Consider the following 20132-nt stretch of genomic DNA (forward strand, 5'->3'; position numbering starts at 1 on the left):
GTGGTTCGTTTGATTTCCTGCAGTATATCCAAGTGTGTTCATCTATAGCTAGTTATGAACTCATGCAATTAATCCACGACCTTGAGCTATCTAATTAAAGGGTGTTGAAATCTCATTAACGTGAGGTTTCATCATAACAGCCTTCGTACGTCTTATTTGGCGCGTCAACTCCCGCCGGATGTTGGCTGCCAAATAGAACGGTAAAGCACCCCGTTCACCACTCGACATCGCTAACACCTGCAAACTGAACCCCGACGCGCTCCGGTACCATATTTATACGGCCCGGCAGACCAATCACGTCGCTCCGTTTGGCAAAACCGGGGTGGGTGTGGCTTGTTTCGCCCACCGTCAGAAAAGCAGCGCAGCAACCATGGCCGACGAATTTGACTTTTCCGACACAGACGACAATCTGCTGGAACAAAGTTTTGTTGCAGGGATTGAAAATCTTTATGAAAAGGAGTTGAAACGCCTGACCCTACTCCTTCATTCTTTAAAGGCACTTCTTTTGAAAAGAGAGAAGGGCCTTGAAAAGTTTGAAAGGGAAATGGCTAAGAAGCATGAGGAAATTCTTCGTCTTCTAACTCAGCTGAGGAGCCTGGACAATGCCATTTCGGACATTGACAAGATCCTGGAGTTAGCAGAGCGACGTTTATCTGTTCATGCTTCAGAAAACTAAACAATTTACATTGTTTAACAATAAATCGGTTTTTTTAAAAACCACAAACATTTTACTAAAAGAAATTCATAGTTCAACTTCATAGTACACAACATAAATACATACTGAATATACGTACAAACTAACCAAAGTATTATTATTGATTGATAAAAGGCAGCAAAATAACATACTGTTTACCGTTAGTCAGTCCGGGCCGACGGTCGTCCTAGGCGTCATAACAAACGCTCCGTCTAGGCAACGGTACAATGGCGCCACTCGACCGACCGCATGGAAATTTTCAGTTGTTTTTGTATTTAAACGTAAATATTGCATTGCTAAAATGTTTTCTAAGGTCGTACAATTATATTTCAAATCAAATTTCTTTTAATTATATTTTGTGGTTCTGAAAAGAACCGACTCCGTTTGGCAAAACCGGGGTGAGTGTGGCTTGTTAATGGACTCGGCGAGAGTATAAATAGTGCCCGTTTCAGATCGCAACATTCAGTCGTATTGTTCCAGTTATGGCGTCCAGAGACCTCCCACTTCCACAGCAAGCGCTGTTGCAAATACGGCAACTTCGTGCTCAATGTCGTCGGATTCACTGCGAAATACGGAGTACGACAGAAGATTTAAAACACGCCGTCGCCGAAATCGACAAGGAAGCAGATTGTAGATTGCCTGTTTCTTGTCGACGGTAAAATTGCAAGATTGAAATTTAAACTAAAAGTTTTTAGTTTTCCAACTAAATCATCCTTACAGAGGAATAAAAATACCCATATTAACCTCTCTTGCTTTTTCTGGACACCCGGTATGTGGTTTTACACAAAACTCAAGATAGATCATTTTTATAGTGCGATGTTATTTTTTTTACAAAGTAACGAATTGTAAGCATTTGAATTTTTTAGGAATAGGATCAAGGAAGTCGAATTTCGAAATTTTTGTGTTGCGTTCAATAGAGGAGAAATAAGTCCAGCGGCTGTACTTTCAGAGGTCGAGAGGGATTTATTTTCTTTTCACCCCGAGTATGCTCTGGTACACTGCGTGTCTGCCGACTTAAAAATGTCCAAGGGCATTGCACGAAAAATTATTTAATTTTTGTGTTTGCTATCTCTTATTTTTATAGATACATTATTGCAGTTTTAACAACAGTTTAGTACATTTTCGTGTAATTTACGGATGTGACCAGCAAATTTTATTTTTTTTGGTTTTTACTACAGGGTGAAATTGAAAAACTGTACTTTTTTATAGACATCATCTGTATCTTACGTATTTTTAGATTATTCGATAAAGGTAAAATGGATACTTAACGCTGTTAATTTCATAATTCAGTTATCCGTTTTTAAATTATGACAAAAACAAATGTTTTTTTAAGTGGAACACCACTCGTATATTTTGTTTGTTAGTTATATCAATTATATTCTGGAAGTCAAAGTTTAAAATTTTTAGAAATGTTCAATTTCATTCGATGAAGGCTTTCAGATTATTCAGATTTTTTTTAAATTTCATATAAGAAATTTAGAAAAAAACAACCGTTTTTTGTTTACTTTTAACGCGAAGACCATTGCATTAGTATTATAATTATTGATGAGATTAGGTCATGATGTTAAAACTATTTTTTTTTCATAATTCTCATTGTAATCAGTAAGCTAAAAGGCAAACATTTTACTTGAATAAAACTTGAAGTATTTTTTTATAACAAAAAAGGTGCGCACTACACACTATACGTTTTCTGTATATGCTCACTAACAGTAACCGCTTTTTTGTGGTAGTATTGAGCGCTTTTTTTGGTTTGAGTAAAAGGACAAAATGTATCAGAGACAATATGAAAGGTGGGTTTATAAAATCAATGAAATAAAATAATTGTTGAAAGTTCCTGTTTGCTATGTCTTTGAGTTGCGTTTATAAGAAAATAAATAATATATAAATAAGAGATAAGATAAAATAAGATAAGCTTGCGAACTTATTTTAACTTCGTTTTTTGTTTTTTTTTGTTAACCTTAAACACTAATTTTGATTGGTTCTGTTTTGAATAAATTAAAATTTTAAATCGGGTCCTATTTAAGTCCTTCTGTGGTTTAAAGCAATTTATTTGCTGGACTTAATTATACATAAATTATTATTTTGGAAATCACGCTAGTGATGAAGACATACAACTACCTGTATTTCTTTTAGGGATGGCATCAGCTGAGGTAATAATAAATATCTGGTAGTTTCGCTATAGTAATTTCTATTTTGTTCTGTAAACCCTTTTCAACCACGGCAGATCATTTATATTATTAAATTATTTTTATTTTATTGGTTTTATAAACCCACCTGAAGTCGAGTTGTTTTCGGCTGAATAAATACCTGAATGTTTTATGTTTTATTTTATATTTTTAGATCAAAATTTGGGGGTGATAGTTTTACCCATGGGCCTCAGCAGGGCAAAGTGGGCTATGCACTTCTGCAGTTTTCCAAGGGTTTCAAAATAATTAATTTGATCACAAAGCCTAAATATTTCCACATACCTAAATATCTGTAATTATGGAGGGCATTGGTAGATTTACGGCAGTTGTGCATCTCACGAAATTTAAAAAAAATTGTTATGCCAAAAATAGCGTGTGGATTAGATTAAAAAAATTATAAAATATGGTGAGATGCATGATTGCTTTCATTTTCTACCAGTGCCCTATGGAAATTATAATTTGTAAATTTTTGTTTTATTCGTATAAAGGAATAAACCAAATTAATTTATAAATATGGAGATCTCGATAACCGTAAGAGACATAGGGTTGGTTAATTTGAGGCAAAGCTGCCTTTTTTGACATTGCTATGCTAAATTTTAAACCGGAATAATATTGTACTCCAAATTTTGCAATTTCTTCGCAACATATTACTGTTTTCAAGATTCCCATGCTTTACACATGAACTTGGTGCATACTATAATGTATTATTTATTTTTGTTTTTTGGGCTTCGCGTCAAAGGTTATCTATTGTTTTATTTTTACAACCATTCACTGCAACAATAGTTGAAATATTTTTTGTCAATTTAATTGACAAAAAATCTTTCTCAGGATTCAAAATTACTAAGTATCAGGTTGTTTATTTATTATAAGTTATGGTTTGCTGTGTTCTGCTGTTTTTTATTTTTCAGATTTCTTGAAGTTTTTCAGGTTCAAGACCGAACCTAAGTGAGTGGTTTGTGTTGGGACGACTAGGTTAATGTTATTTTCTATTTAGTTAAAAATAGTGCGAAATTCCATTTTCCCAACAAACCTTTTTGATGCGGTGAGACGCAAAGCCCAAAAATCGAAAATAAATGAATAACTCTCCTCAACCAACTTATAGAACATATCTCCAACAATTTATTATGTTTATATTTCAATAATATACAGGGTGTCTTAGAAATAAGTACCGTAAATTTAGGGATAAACTGAGCTGGCCCAAATATGAAAAAAGTTAAAATATACGTGGATCCGAAAACTCTTCGTTTTCGAGATATAGAGAGTCAAACACTCTAAAAAATACAAAACCATAAACTTCTGCAAAACCGTTTCATCAATTTAACTCAAACTTTGTGGGTAGTGAAGGTTGTTTATTTTCAATAATTTTATATATTTTTTAAATACATTTATTTGTTTTATTCTGTTTATTCTTTATTTATTAATACATGTATTTCTGAGACCCTGTATTTTTATATTTTATTAGGAAAATAAGTGTGTTTGTGTCATTTCATACAAATTTTTATTGAACAAATAGTTTTATAAAATGATGAGTCAATAGAGCCCGTTTATGTGCCTGATTTTATGTACAATTGTAACTGGATTATATACATTTAAGGGTATGGTGGACAGGTATTAAAAACAAATAAAAAAAACTCGTAAATCGTAATATCTAATCTACAAAATAGTGCAGGGTTAACTTGCGTATTTCCAAATATCAAAAATGTAAATAGAATGCCGCTTATGCTAGAAAGTCGCTCTTATATTCGCTAACAAAACCAATTCAACCCCTTTGTCAGATATATTCAGAGCAACTAAACTAAGCCTAAAAACGTTAAAACAAAAGCATACCCACAAGACGTGAGGAAAAGAAATAAATAATACGATATGACTCTTATTCTTTCTAGACAATTTTTATATAGGCTTTGCCAATTTTTCGGCGGTTTCCAACGACTTCGGCTTCTTATACTTCGGCTTACATCAAAGAACACCGTCCTGGCGGTGTCTGGATCTAATGTAAACAGACATGTCTAAATTCACATTTAGTCATAAAAATATTATCTTTTTATATATTTCATAAACAACACAAAGGTAATTAACTAGGTTATTGCGGCTAATGCACCGCCAGCAGGTCACCGGGCAACCAGGTACCAAACGCAGCGTCAGCAGGAAAATCACCAAACCTTCGAATGTGGAGCACAGAACAATATTGGTCAGCACTTATTATTTTCATTTGTTTATAACGTTTGTAAATAGTTGTTAATTGTTAAATAAAAATCAGTATTAATCCAACAGCGGTTCTTACTCAACCTTCCAACCTAAACTACTATAAACTACCAAGTATCCTGAGCATTCTTCCTGAATTTCCATTACAGGAATTTACAGACATCACGCGTGAATCGTGAAAATAGAAAACGCTGAGCCTTGCAACAAGCTCCTGGTCAAAGAAGGCAATGTTGCCAATACGAACGTACTTAACCACCAACTGAATAATCTTTCAAAAACGTTTTTTTTTTTTACGATACATCCATAAAAAAATAAGAGTCGGGCTTTCCAAGGTCTTCCAAGAATGTGATAGCTACATGTATCCTACTTAGAGAAAAATCCTTACCATTTTCATCACCGCTCATTTAATTCACCGGAATGTAATAATTCCATCTTTACCAGGTATCAATTTTATGATCCGTCCAAGTCTCCATTGACAAACAGGAACATGATCTTCTTTTATTAGTACTACATCGTTAAGTTTTAGACGACCAGTAGCTTTTGTTCATTTATGTCTAACTTGTAGTTCTGAGACATATTCTTTACTCCATCTCTCCCAGAAGTGTTGTGCCAATTTCTGCACACGCTCGTACGTAGTGAGTCTATTTTCTCTTATTAATGTGACATCTTTATCAGGCAGCGAAGTTAATGGTCTTCCAATCAGGAAGTGAGCCGGGGTAATAGGAATAGGATCGCTAGGTAAGTTTGATAGGGTAAATAATGGTCGGGAGTTTACCACTGCCTCTATTTGCACCAATAATGTGTAAAATTCTTCAAAGGTTAGGTGAGCCTCACCCATTACCCTATACAAATGATATTTACATGTTTTAACTCCACTTTCCCACAGTCCTGCAGAGTGTGGAGCACTGAGAGGCAAAAAATGCCACTCAACTCCTTCAACAGCCAATGCTTCCGCAATGCCATCAGCTTGCTTGGACAAAAATTACCAAGTTCTTTCAATTTTGAGTATGCACCTACAAAATTTGTATCATTGTCGGAGTATACTATGAATGGTTTACCACGCCTGGCAGTAAAACGCCTAAAAGCTTGCAAAAAACAATCAGCACTTAACTCAGTCACCAATTCCAAGTGAATGGCTTTTGGAGAAAAACAAATAAAAAGTGCCATCCAACATTTAGATATCTTTCCACCACGACCTTTCCTATCTTTAATTCAGAACGGTCCGGCGTAGTCCACACCAATTATTTCAAAAACAGCTCCCGGGCGTAGACGTGACTCTGGCAGGTTTTCCATTTTTACATCAATAGTTTTAGGGTTTATTCGAAAGCAAGTAACGCATTTATAAACTATATTTCTTGCGAGATCACGCCCGCGTATTGGCCAAAAGATTTCTTGTAATGAAGCTAACATTAATTGAGGTCCAGCGTGCAAAAGTCGTAAATGCTCATTTCGAAAAATCAAGTTGGTTAAATGATGTTTTGAATGCAAAATAATGGGATGTATTTTATGATAGTCAAAGTTTGAATTCTGCAATCTTCCTCCCATCCTCATTATTTCATTTTCATCAAGAAATGGGCTTAAATGTTTTAAAGTAGGAAGCTCAAAATATTGTTGATCAGACTTTTCACTTTGCACTTGTAGCAACTTATTTATTTCACTTGAAAAGCTATCTCTTTGTGAAAGTTTAATTAGAATATTCATTGCAACTGATAATTCAATAGCTGTTAAAGGACCAACCTTTCGATTATTTTTATTTTTATTTTTACTATTGTAAAACATACGTAATATTAAAGCTACAACACGCTTTACAGTTTGGTTCTGGACGTTCTCTTTTTGCGGATGATCCTTTGTTTGAGCAGCATCGGGTTGGAAACCCAGAAGGCGAATCAGTAAGTAGAGAGAATTTTAGACGCCTTGATGTACATGCAAAAAACTCTCCATCAGACCCTCAACGGTCTACTACACAACCAACCTTATCTACAACTGAAAGGTTGCAGACAAATTCATATGAACTTAATGAGCCACCCGTTGTTCATCAGTCTCAAAGGTCATCGCTGTATCAACCAGATAGAGAAAACCAGTTCATTGAGGCCCAGGAAAGAGAACCTATGAACTTTGGTCCGGATAGTTTACGTTTTCCACCTCGACAAAGTCAAGTGCGTTTTGATGAACCTGTTCGACCGACAAAATTCCACATTACGTGCGGAAGATTCGAATCAGACTGTGACTCTCGATAGCCTGGCCCGACTTCTTGAAGGTTTGAAGTATTCACCGATATAGCATCCACCTCGTGAGTCAACATTTGTCGACTTTAAACCATTTTCTAACCATTGGGACGTGAAATATAATAGTCAGTCCAGTGTGGGAGATTTTTTAGAGCGTGTTGAGGAATTGAGAATTTCTAGGGGGCTTTCAAAGGCCAGTCTACTACGTGCAGCTCCGGAGCTTTTCTCTGGCGATGCATTACTGTGGTATCGCACTCAACGCTTTGTCAGTTGGGATGATTTGACTTATCAGTTACGCGAAGCTTTCCAACCTTATGATTATGTAGATTCTTTATGGGATGAGATCCGGCGAATGACCCAAGGGAGTCAGGAAAAGGTCTTCAGCTATATTGTAGCGATGGAGAATCTGTTTAGGAAGTTGCCTGAATCACCATCCGCAGAGACGAAACTGCATATTGTACGTCGGAACTTGTTACCCTATCTACAGAGTCGACTAGCTGTTCACAATATTTCGTCTTTGGCAGAACTTCTTCGTCTTGGACGGGCCATTGAGGAAACGGAGGTGCGCATTCAGAGATTTGCGCCACCGCCAATCCACCAATCGTCGCCAGCTCTTGGAACCGGAACTTGCTTATCAGAATCCACAACATCATTCTACGACTCCGATCGTTTCTTAACTCTATTCAGATTATTGGATAGTGGGCCATCTCGCACTATTCTCGGATCTCCGGGATGGGCTATGTTAAACGCTCTTTGTTCCATTCAGCCCAGCCGAAGAGTTGACTGCATGGTTGCCAATAGACAAACACGTGAAGTTTTGGGAACTGTTCAGTTGCCTATTAGGTTGAAGGAGAGAGTGATTTTGTTGGATACTTTGGTGCTACCTGATTTGCCTCATGTCTTGATTCTGGGTGTAGATTTTTGGACTAAGATGCGCATAATTCCAGACTTGTATAGTGGAGAATAGACTTTTTCGAGTCAGACAGTCAATAGTGATTTTAACCTTGCTGCGATCCAATCGACCAGTTCTATGTCCCAACATCAAAAGGAAACTTTGGAATCGTTTATTCAGGAAACGTTTGCTTCTAAAAACAGCAAGTTAGGTTGTATTGATTTAGTGGAAATGGTTATCAAAACCGATTCTCAGCCCATAAAGCAACGTTATTATCCTTTGTACCGAGTGTTACAGGCGGAGGTTAATTTGGAGTTGGAGCAGATGCTGGCCGACGACATTGTTGAACCCTCAGAGTCTCCCTGGTCGTCGCCTATAGTGATGATTAGGAAGAAAACAGGGGGATGGCGTTTTTGTGTCAATTATCACCCGTTAAATAAAGTGACTGTTCCGGATGCGTACCCGATTCCGTTCGTGTCTGCCACCTTAGACAAGCTGCGGGATGCGCGTTATTTGAGTACGTTAGACATAAACTCCGCTTATTGGCAGATTCCGGTGGCCAACGATTCCCGACCTTTGACTGCTTATACCGTGCCGTCTCGTGGTTTATTCCAATTCAAGAGGATGCCTTTCGACCTCACCAATGCACCTGTCTGGCTTGAAGCCAGCAGCTTTCCATTACCTAACATTTATTTTTCAGTAATAATTTTAAAATTTCAAAATTCAAAACTAAAGAACTTGTGACAACAACTAAACTCCAGGCTATTTGACTACCTAAATTTAGTGGCTCTATAGATAAATGGTTACAATTTTTTGAAATATTCCAAGCATAAGAATACAAAATTAACAACCATTTAGAAATTTTATTATTTGCAGTCTTGTCTGTCAGGTGAAGCCATGCATATCTTACAGTCTTTAGAAATTAAGCCAAGTATGAAAAAGCAATTTAGTTATTGAAAGAGCATTATGAAAATAAGAGATTATTAATAAATAATCACGTTCGAAATTTATTTGATATTACACCAATCTTAAAATAATCACATCAAGCTTTTCGAAGACTAATTGATCACTTAATGTGTCATCACAGAGTCTTAGCAAGTTTAAATCAACCTGTTCATCAGTGAGATACTTTATTAATATTTCTGATACTTCAAAAATTAGATAATAATAAGAAAGATAGTTTCGTTACAAAACGTTTAGATTGTTCGAACAATCTAACAAAATTTCCAAAACAGAATTTCCTAAATTTGATGATTTTTTAACATTTAAAAAAAATAAAAGTGTTGAAAACTGTAAGTAATAGTTACAACTTAGATAGGCGAAACAAGTTCCCAATAAAGTTTTGGCTCATTTGGAGTTAAATGACTCTAAAGAGTTATCTTTAAAGAGTGAGTCCAGGCGTAACCCTCAATCAAACACACAAAGGTGTTCTTTTTGTCGTGAAATAAATCACTTTACCTATAAGTGTTCACAGCTATTAGCTCTTTCATTTCGAGAAAGATATCAACAATTAAGGAAAATTTATATAAAATATAAATAATAAAATTTATTTGCACAAACTGCCTTAAATATGGTCCAATTCAGAAGTATGCACTGGAAGAGGTTGTTATGCAATAACAAACACAGTTTAATTTTAGATCAAACAATTCTTGTCCATTTGTACAAGCCACATCACAGTCAAGGTCATTTACAGGCAACAATAATAATTGTAATGTAACCGTAACAAATTCTGATGCTGAAATGACATCTCCAATAATAAATCAACCTGAAGGTGACTATAACTTGTCGGTAACTGAGTTGTCAAATGTTGCTGCTTGTAGTCATCAAGTAGTTCCTAAAGTAAATTAAACACAAAGTCCTAACTCACAAGTACGGTCAGCCATAGTAGTTGTAGATGTTCTAAGTTCAAATAATGTTGGTAGAGCAGTGGTTCAAGGTAGAGCATTATTGGATGCAGCAAGCCAATCCAACTTTTGTTCTAAAGAACTAGTGGAGCGTTTAGGCTTAAAGAGTGACAAAGTAAACATTTCATTCTTGAATTGATAAAAAAAAGGATTATTATTGTTAATTTTTTTTTTCGTAATTTCTCTGCTTTTTTTAGAGAAATATGCATTTTTGTTGACCATCCTCGTCAACGTAGCCGACCATCTATCTCGAGGTAAACCCTGGCTCACCAGATACTTAATTCACTAAACACTTCATTCTCTGCTTTGGTTAAGTGCCAATGTTTCCCCACAGCTATGCTGGTCCCACCGACAACCTCGCGCTGCATTGTGCAAACTATTGTATGTATATATTGTTTCTAAATTAGTGAAGTATGATGATTGTTCTGAAATAAAAAAAAAATATTAATATTTAGTTTGAAATATGTAATATGTGATAAAGTAAAGTGTATAAACACAGTGTTGCGTATGGCGGGGAAGAATTAAAAATAAAATATATGTTGTAAGTTTATAAACAAAGAAATTACCTTATCTGAGGGATTCAATGCCTAGGCGATCGGTGACTGTTTGATAATGTTGTGATGGTTTTAAAATGTAGAAGAAAATAATGGTGAAGCTGCCCTAGGAAAGGCAGTTGTCGGCGAACGTGACGTAAGCGATGTGGAAAAATAATTTTCTGGGCAACGGTGATTGTCCGGATGTTATTATAGTGAATTTATATGGTTTCGAGCTATTTTGTATTAAAAAAAAATTACCGCTTGTGAAAAGTTTGGATAAAGTCAGTTTGCAAAACTTACCTTCACCATTCAACTTTCAACAAGACATTTATTCTCTACGCCTCTTTTTGGCCGGCTGACGGTATCTAATGACTTCTTCGGTGTACCGGTGGCTGTTCCACCGTTGGAGTGGCTTGTCTTGTACGGCAGTTATCGTTGTGGTTGTAACTGTTGTTACAATGCAATAGATTGCACTGGCTGCAATAGAGCACCGCTCCCTCATCTTCTTCAGGTGTTCGCCTTCTACATCATTCCGCTCTATATCTGTAATGTGTTACCAAAAAAATTATTAAAATTCGATATTATTAGTTACAAAAATACCAGGTGTCCAAGAGCACCCTGGACATAGGAGATTACATGGGAAAATGGTTTTGATTTTTTTGCGCCTGTACGGTTCATTTTAATTGAAAAACGCTTTAGATAAAAGTTGTAGAGCACAATTTTGGCTATGCAACTCGTATTTTTTTCAATACCGTAGATTTGACTATTAAGACGAAAAACGGCTCTAAAATTCGAAAATTTTAAATCTCGCGCCAAGCGGTCGTTTATGAGTTTATATCCGCCGTGGCTACCAACCTTTCAAATCATAACAAATCGCTGTCAGTCTATGCTGTCAGTCATTCTGTAATCAAACATTCAAAATAAGTTATTTAGTAATAATTTGAGTTATTACCCAGATAATGTAAAGAAAATAAAAATAAATCGTGATTAAAAACACTTATCAGTAGTCACAGCCCAACATCTGGTAAGTTGCGTTTAAACCTCATTCAATGTCTCTACTCAGCTTATTTACTTTGTAGCAAAATTCTTTAAGAAACACTGGTTTTGCTTGCAAATATTTAATGAGGATGACCGAATTACCTATCTCAAGCCCTCTTTATAACACTACCAAAACGATTTAAAGTGATGAAAACAGTGGACAATGAAGCCAGATCTTTGAAGATAAGTTTCCTACTGTACAGGGACAACAACAAAGGGGTCAAATACTTCCTTCAAAAGTGATGTGATTTAGCTTCAATGTGCTTAACTTCATGGACTATCATCAGCGAGGGTCTTCATCAGGTTGCAACTAAAACTTAAAATATCAGTGTTAATATCTGACTTAAATCTCAAAATTTGATCGACTGAAATGTGAAGGATCTTAAACTGGCTATAAAACCTCTGAGAAACCCCTTCTAGGAACAGAATATGGACTTACACAGTCAAATTATTAGTCAGGTGACAAAAAGTTTTTGTATATGGGTAGGTATTATCGAAAAACCAACTTTTCAATTGAGCTATCTACATGAGCTGTTCCATTCTAGGTTTATTAACATTATAATTGTGTTCTTTTTTCCACACACTCAATTGTTCCAAATAAAACTTTGTACACTGAACGTTTGTATTAATTATTTATTCACAGTTCAAGGTATGGTAAGGTAGTATACCTACATTTTCTTCAAGTGAAAAGCTTAGGGACAATAGGTGACAAAGAAAACTGCTCTTAGCACATAAACAGTGATTGTTCCACAGATTGAGTGTGAGTGAGTGAACCTTTCGCCATACAAGCTATGCTAAAAACAACTTTGTCTTACTAACCTAATGTTTGTTTGGATAATAGTGGAGTTCCCAAATTAGCAAAGGTAGGTGAAATGTAGTGATTGAAAGTCTCTAAAGAGAAACAACTTTCTTCTAATTCATACACCATTTCACAGGACATACCATTACCAATCAAATGTGAACTCAAGTTACACATTAGTTGCAAATAAACTATTTTTGATTAGTAGAAATTTTACAAGTATCCTGTAGGTGAATGATGTTCAAGTTTGTTACGATTACTTCTCCGCAGTCAACATTAAAACTCTGCTTTGCTTTAATACATTTAATAAACATTAAAGGAAAAAATGGAAACTTAACAAAGTACTAAAAATATGGAGACGTTATTATACATATTATTACAGTCATTCAATTATTTCTAACCTCACTCTTCTTTTTTTATATTAGTTAAGGAGTTAACCAAATAGGTATATGAAAAATATAACACTCCTCCTCGATTCGAACATTTGAACGCAGTGAGAATCGGACAAAAAAAAATCTAACTGCTATCTTAACTAAACAAACTTAAGACACAAATTTAGCTCTAAGATATTCAAATGTAGTTTTACACAAAGGCTTAGACAAAATATCTGCTAAATTTTTCTTCAGTTGGTACATAATCCACAGAGATAATTTTTGATATTACCAAATTCTTGATAAAATGATTTCTAATATCAATATGTTTTACACGTTGGAATTTTCATTTGTTTTAATTATAGAAAGAGTACTGTTATCGCAATATAGAACAGAGTTGGTGTTAAGTTCAAATTCCTCCAATATGCCTCTCAAGTTCACTAAGTCTTGTGCACAGGCAACAGCAGCCTCATATTCTGCTTCGGCTGTTGATAGTGTCACCACACATCCTTGTTTCTTCGAAAACCAAACAACAGGATTTTTACCATGTAGAATTATTGATCCAACAACACTTTTTCTGTCTAAACGGTCAGAATCAGAGAATGCATTCAAGATATGTCTAAAGACTTATCACATCTAAAAGTGATTCCCTTGTCTTACTTCCCTGTAAATAACGTAAAATGCGCTTGGCTCCAATCCAAACTTGTGTAGTAAGCTGTCCAAAAATCTACTCAAATATGAAACAGCATATGTAATATCTGGCCTTGTACATGTGCTTAAATATAAAAGTCCTCCGATAAGTTGTCTAAATCGAACATCAATTATTACACTGTTTTCCTCAAGTTGAAATCCTTTATCCATTGGTGTAGACTTGGGTTTGCAGTTTTACATACTGAAATTTACTACCAGTTTCTGAATATATTTACTCTGAGTAATTTTTAATTCCCCATTTGATTTAAAAAATTTCCATGCCTAAGAAAGAACTTGTGTTCCTAGTTCTTTTGCATTGAAAGAATTTTAAGATTGTCAATCAAAATATCAATTTTCTTATATCGCCTGTTATTAAAATGTCATCAACATAAAGTAAAAGATAAACTTTCTTTCCCACATATAAGCATAAATCGTACTTAGACCTTTTTAAATTATTTGCCTCAGAAAAGCTATGAAATGTGTCAGTTCCATACTTTGGGCGACTCTTTCAAACCATATAGAGCTCTGTTTAGTTTCAACGCAATTGATTTGTTGTAAACCATCAGGTGGATAAATATATACATCTGTACTTAATTTGCCGTTTAAAAAAGGCAGTTGGATATCTAGTTGCTTTACAGTCCAATTTCTTGAAAGGCCATGGACAATAGAAGCCTTACAGTAGAATAACCTGGCTACAGGAGCATACATTGGCTCTGTGTAGCTCTCCTCTTGAATTTGAAAATCCTTTGGCGACAAGTCTAGCCTTTTTAGTTCCATTTTCTTTATTCTAAATACCCATTTTGTTTCTATTGGAGTTATCCCTTCCGGTAGCTCTGTCTCTGTCCAAGTTATCTAACTCTTGATGTGATTTAATTCATTTTGAATAGCTTCATTCCATGATTTATCTTAAATGGCTTCAGAAAAGGTTTCTGGTTCTTATGTGACATGATTAACCAGTATGCATTGTATATTTCATACTCACTCAAGTTTTCTTATTATTCTTTTATGACTTGATTCTTCTCGGCTGTCTACTTCATCATTTGAGTCCAGTTTTGTTTCTTCATCTGTTTCTGTACTATCATTATGTATCAAATTCTCTTCATAAGATTCTTCATTTTCTTCTCCTGTTTTATCTTCTATTATTAATTTATTTGCACTTTGCTTTCTTTCATTTGTTGTATTTCTAAAGATTATCTGACTTTCATCAAATGATACATCTCTAGAAAGAATTATTCATTCATTTGTTATTAGATCCCACAATCTGTAACCACTTCCACAATAGCCAACCATGATTAATGGTTTGCTCTGGGCTCTAATTTATTTCTTTTTGGTAAAATCATGACCATGCATACTCTAAGTTTCGATAAGTCATTCTGTTTGTACCATCTCATTACTGGGGGTTCACCTCCATTAGCTGAAGTCGGTGATCTATTTAGTTCATATGCTGAGCATTGTATTGCTTCACCCCATAATTATTTTGGCAATCCAGTAGTCAAATCCAAAAGTCAGTCCGTCAAATGTGACGTGATTTTTACGTCACAATTAAGAAAAAATATTTGAGCGCTGCCATTTATCAACGCAAAAATAGAAATAAAACTAAAGCATTGTTGAAAATCTAGAAGTGTTTTTATTAAAGTCTGAGAACATACAGTATACATATCGTTTCTAAAATGAGTGACATTGTAATGGGAACATCCTAATTCCTTCAATAATAATTTACCTTAATTATTGACAACAAAAATATTCATAATACTGAATGAATGATAGGTATAGCTACAAAAAGATGTTTTACAGGTAATACCATACATTTGGCCACATATTTCTTTGATTGACCATACTTTAAGTTCAGACAAGGATTTGACCTCAAATATATTTAATTACTTGATGCATAAGGATATGTATAAAGTCATCATATTCAAGGTATTCTCTGCCAATAACATAAGTTTCGTTATCATGAGTTTTTGTGATATTGTGTATTTGCATAACTTTATTTTCTTGCATATTAAACAGTAACTATCTGCTATACTTTTATTTTTCGTTGAAAAAGTCACATTATAAAGTTTACTTTGTCAAACTGTTTATGCCATTTACATTTTCATTTGATGATATAAGAGACCCTCTTGAATGCGGAAAATGCAATTCAATTTTGGTTTTGAGCTGGGAGTTAGAGCTTGAAATCAATAAATTTTGTTTCGTGTAGCCGCCGATGAATTTGTTGAAGTGGATTTGTTGAAGCTTTTACTAATAACTTTAATTGTCCTAAATAATTTTCAAAAGGAAAAGCTGAAAAATTGTCAAGCACTCCGAACATATCAACATCATCACAAAAATGAGACAACAAATGAACATTATAAACCATAAATTCTAAACCATATAAAACTTTTACATGATCAATAAAAACGTTAATTATATTTCTAACCAAGGCGACTCCCAAATTTTTTATATGCCGATCTGATAAAAGTACTGAAACAGCAAAGTGAAATGCCAAGAAATTTCGTAAACAGCAATGTTTACAACATCCTTAAAACTATTGGACCTACATAAATAAGAAAAGTTCTAAGCTCAGTAGCTTTCCAGTATTGAAGTTCCTCAAGTGAACGAGGTTTACGATTAAATTCAACAGGTATCATCTTTCTTAAATCAAGTAAACGTTGGGAAATTACCTGTACTTTTTGGTGTTGTTGCACCTAACTTTTAAAGACCCCCCTCCAATCCATGTGTTAAGTAAATTTCTGACAATTCCCAGACAAACATTGTGCATATAATCATTTGGAAAGGTGGTGATTAAATCAATTGGAAGTTCAGAAAGTGGAGTATGTGAAACGTGGTGATCTTCATCAATTTCTTGACGAAAAGATTCATCTGTACGTTTTGAGATACAAGAGAATTGAAAACCACTTTATTTTTATAGTATTCTCCACGAACTACACACCTATCACAAGAAGAATATCCTGTATGTGCTTTAGTACCTTTCAAAAAAGAACGGGCAGGAGCGTCGCACACAAACTATGAACTTCAATTTCAAGATGGTTCTGAAAATTGTCAACAAATCCATTTTGTAGTAACTCTTCAACTCTATAATAAAAGGATTCAGAAAATTTTGCAAAGGCTTTGGTTTGCTTTTCCACAAAAAATTGACACTGCAAAAGGCGAATTATTTGGAATATTTGTTACCAACCCTAATATGGGCCAGAGTTGTGACTTGGAACTTTTGAAAAGTGGAATTCCATCAACATTAAAACTTAATTTAATTTTTCCAACAAAGTTATTTGGGACAATTTTCAAAAGTGCACTCCAAATTCCAAAATAACAAAACTGCCCTGTTTCTAAGTTATGTAATGGTGTACAAATAGGAGTTGCTAATAATGTTCGGCTATCTAAAGGAAGCTCAGAATGGTATGGCGACAGCAAATGAAGAAGGTCTGTTAGAGCCGAATGGGAAACTTTATACTTAACAGTCCATTCAGATAGTTGTTTAGAAAGACTGTCAGCTGTTTTATGACGGTAAACAGAATTTAAAGGAGATGTGGATTCAAATGAAATTAATAAATTGTTAGTGTCTGAGTTGTAAGAGCTGTTATTATCAGAGAGTTCAGCATCAGATCTATCAAAGGCAACTTTTTCAACATTAATTTCTAAGTTTAAATTATTTAAATCATGCTCGGTATGGTCAATTTCAATAAAATTAGTGACAAAGTTTTCTTCAGTATTACACAGGTTACTATTGAAAGCTTCTGAGAAAGCTTCTTTAGTAGCTTTTAAAACTCTCCTACTTTGCTGTCTTGGACCAACTAACTCTTTTAACTTTCGTTTTGACATTATAAATAAAAACAAAAACCTTAATTATCAGGAGCAATATTAACAGTTTTTTTCTTTTCCATTCGCTGCTTTGAATGTTTTAGCCATACTTTAATGGCATTTCTATTTCAACTTCAGTCACACCTGGGCTTTTGATCTAAATGGCACCTAAAACAACAATCAAGTATAAATAAAATAAAATTAAACTTCCTTGAAATAAACCTACGTGTAATCACTGATTTTAGTTTGGTGTCTCCAAAAGCTACTTTCTGGTTTCTCTGCCCTGCATAATTAAATTTGGATGCTAAACTATTGGTGATTGCAAACCTAAGAATTTTATTAACTTTGGCTGTTATTCCATTGCCACCCAGAGATGAAAAGTAAGAAGCCTTGAATACAAACAAAAACAATAGCACATATTTGTATACATGTTGACTAATGCACCTTACCAAATCATTATGTTTTTCTTCTGCGCCCAAATATTGTTCCAGTATTTGAAAGCTGTCAAAATCATTTAAAGGGAAGGTGACTGGTGCATCATTTGGCAAGTTAACAGTTATACAGTTTTTCGACTGTTTAAGCAAACCTTTTACTTCCTTAACTTCTTCTCGTAATTTGCTTATTTCATGGAAAATCTTTTCGAAACCTGAAAGTTGACGACTTTGTAAAGTTCTAGAAGGTTCACTTTAAATGTACATTAATACTTACTACCCGCGGATGCAGTTTCATTTAATCTCTGAACTGAATTTCCCTTGACTGATTGTGAAGTTGATGGTGTTAAATTACAATTATTACTGATGCTTTGATGTGCAATGACGCTTTCAGCTGGTGAATAATGGCTCCCTTGTGGATTAATTGCTACTGCAAAATAAAATTTTGAGTTAAACCATGATTAGCAATTAAACTAACTATACAAAACCCAGGTTTAGTACAATAAATATGAATGTATCAAACTTATACTAAAGATAAAACTATTTTATGGTTAAAAAAGTTAAATAAAGAGTAAATCTGAACTTCTCAAAATATACATACCAAAATTGTTCACATTTGAAGTGGTTTTTATTTTTGGAAGTTGGGGTGGTCTTTTCAGTAGCAATTCTTCTTCTGAACCACTTGAAGAACTAGACAAGAAATTGGGAGTTTTCTTAATTCTAGTTCTTTTTTTATTTTCCACCTCTGATTCAGAGGTTATGTCTGAAGTGATTTCACACTTTTTTAGTTTTCGTCTGGCTTTGTCAAGATCATCTGTAAATAATAATTTGCAATAAATTTATTTTGATTTATAAGACAGTTGGTATATATGAATAAGTGTCCCTAAAACCTCTATCACCTAATTTAGTTTCTTGTAGAAAAACTTAACTTTTTGAAAGCAAGATTTAAAGTGAAAAGTTGCAGCATTTCTAGTAAAAATTTAAAGAAGCTTATAAGGAAATATGCCTAGCCTTTCCAAGAAGTTTTGTACCACCGAAGTAGTCAGAAATACTCTGCATATCTACTAAATCAATTTGTAAAACACGTTATAAAGCTAAATCACTATATTATATCTATGCTATTATAAGACAAATATCTTGATCTGAAAAACCTGGTTTATCATTTTATTGGCACAACTACCAAAATAATTAAGAAAATAAAATATAAAAATTGTACTGTCATGATTCCATAGATCAATGTTTTACAATAAAACAATATTGTCGGTGAGCAGTCAAAACAATTGATATACCAGACTTTTTGATATTTAGTAAATGTTTTACATTCACTACCTAGATAGAAATTATAAACTACTAAAAAAACTTTATTCTATACACACCACATTCAAAAAAAGAGCGTTTAATAGGTTCTAGTTTCCATGTGCTCTGATTTGGCTCCTCGGCAATCATCAGTGCTTTATTAAAACTTTTTGAAGACTTGTATGGAGGCCAAAAAACTTCTCGTTTAGAGGAGAAAGCCAAGAGGCATGGACAAGACCCATTGCACCATTTTCGAGAAACTCCACACCCACATAAGACATTTTTGAAGTACTTATCGGTAGTTCTATCTATGTACTTATATCTGTACAATTTGCTCCTCGCACCTTAACTATAAACACAAGTTAATTTAATTACCAAAAAAAACCACCCAAAGTCATTTTTATGGATTTTTTCCCTCCGACCCACCTATAAAAATACCCATGCATGCAAGCTGCAAGGGCAAGGGGTGCAGTATAGCAAAGTAACCAAAACCAGATTCAGATCTAATCTAATAATTGTAAAATCAATATATACAAGGTAAAATAAAGTAACTACTTACTTGTTTCTGCAGTTTTCAACCACGATGACCACGATTAAAGGAAATCACGTTTACTCCCGTTTATTGTCCAACGATACAAAATACCAACAATGGCAAATTCGTTATCGAATTCGAATTAAATGCAATGGCTGCCTGGACGCTGTCGAGCTGGGGGCCAGACGTGACACGTGACTGTATGGTCAGTCGTCATTGGCCGATTTGAGCGGGAAATATAACAGTGTTGCCAAAAATATTCTGTTAGTACTGATAAAATTATAACAAAGGTAACATATAATTCGGTTTGCTCTCCAAACGGTCCTTATACAACCTTACCTCCAACAATCCTTATCTCCAAACAACCTTAATAATTGAACTTAATGATTGTTTTCAATTTAAAATCAATCAACAGACATTTAAAAACAGATAGCAAATATGTTACAATGTTTACAACTATAACTTTGGCAACACTGCCGGATGGCGGCCGGAGAACGGCTGTGGTAGAGCTCGAATCAGATGAGAAAAGGCCACCGCA

The 20132-nt window shown here is 34.4% G+C and overlaps 1 protein-coding gene and 1 pseudogene across 1 annotated transcript; both read right to left on the reverse strand.

Moving 5' to 3' along the window:
• Positions 1–15158: 15158 nt before the first annotated feature.
• LOC145736505 (uncharacterized) lies at positions 15159–17488 on the reverse strand (annotated as a pseudogene).
• Positions 17489–17492: 4 nt separating this feature from the next.
• On the reverse strand, positions 17493–19690 carry LOC145736240 (uncharacterized). The gene is made up of 6 exons (XM_081990541.1): positions 19143–19690; positions 18368–18580; positions 18044–18196; positions 17785–17981; positions 17562–17724; positions 17493–17503 (listed from the first exon to the last, which is right to left on the reverse strand). The coding sequence occupies exons 1-6, from the start codon at positions 19210–19212 to the stop codon at positions 17493–17495; spliced, it is 807 nt and encodes a 268-aa protein (XP_081846667.1). The 5' UTR covers positions 19213–19690.
• Positions 19691–20132: the final 442 nt, after the last annotated feature.

The sequence above is a fragment of the Ips typographus genome, linkage group LG12 (genome assembly GCF_016097725.1).
Source record: "Ips typographus isolate SLU linkage group LG12, UJ_Ityp_2.0, whole genome shotgun sequence".
NCBI classification, from domain to species: domain Eukaryota; kingdom Metazoa; phylum Arthropoda; class Insecta; order Coleoptera; family Curculionidae; genus Ips; species Ips typographus.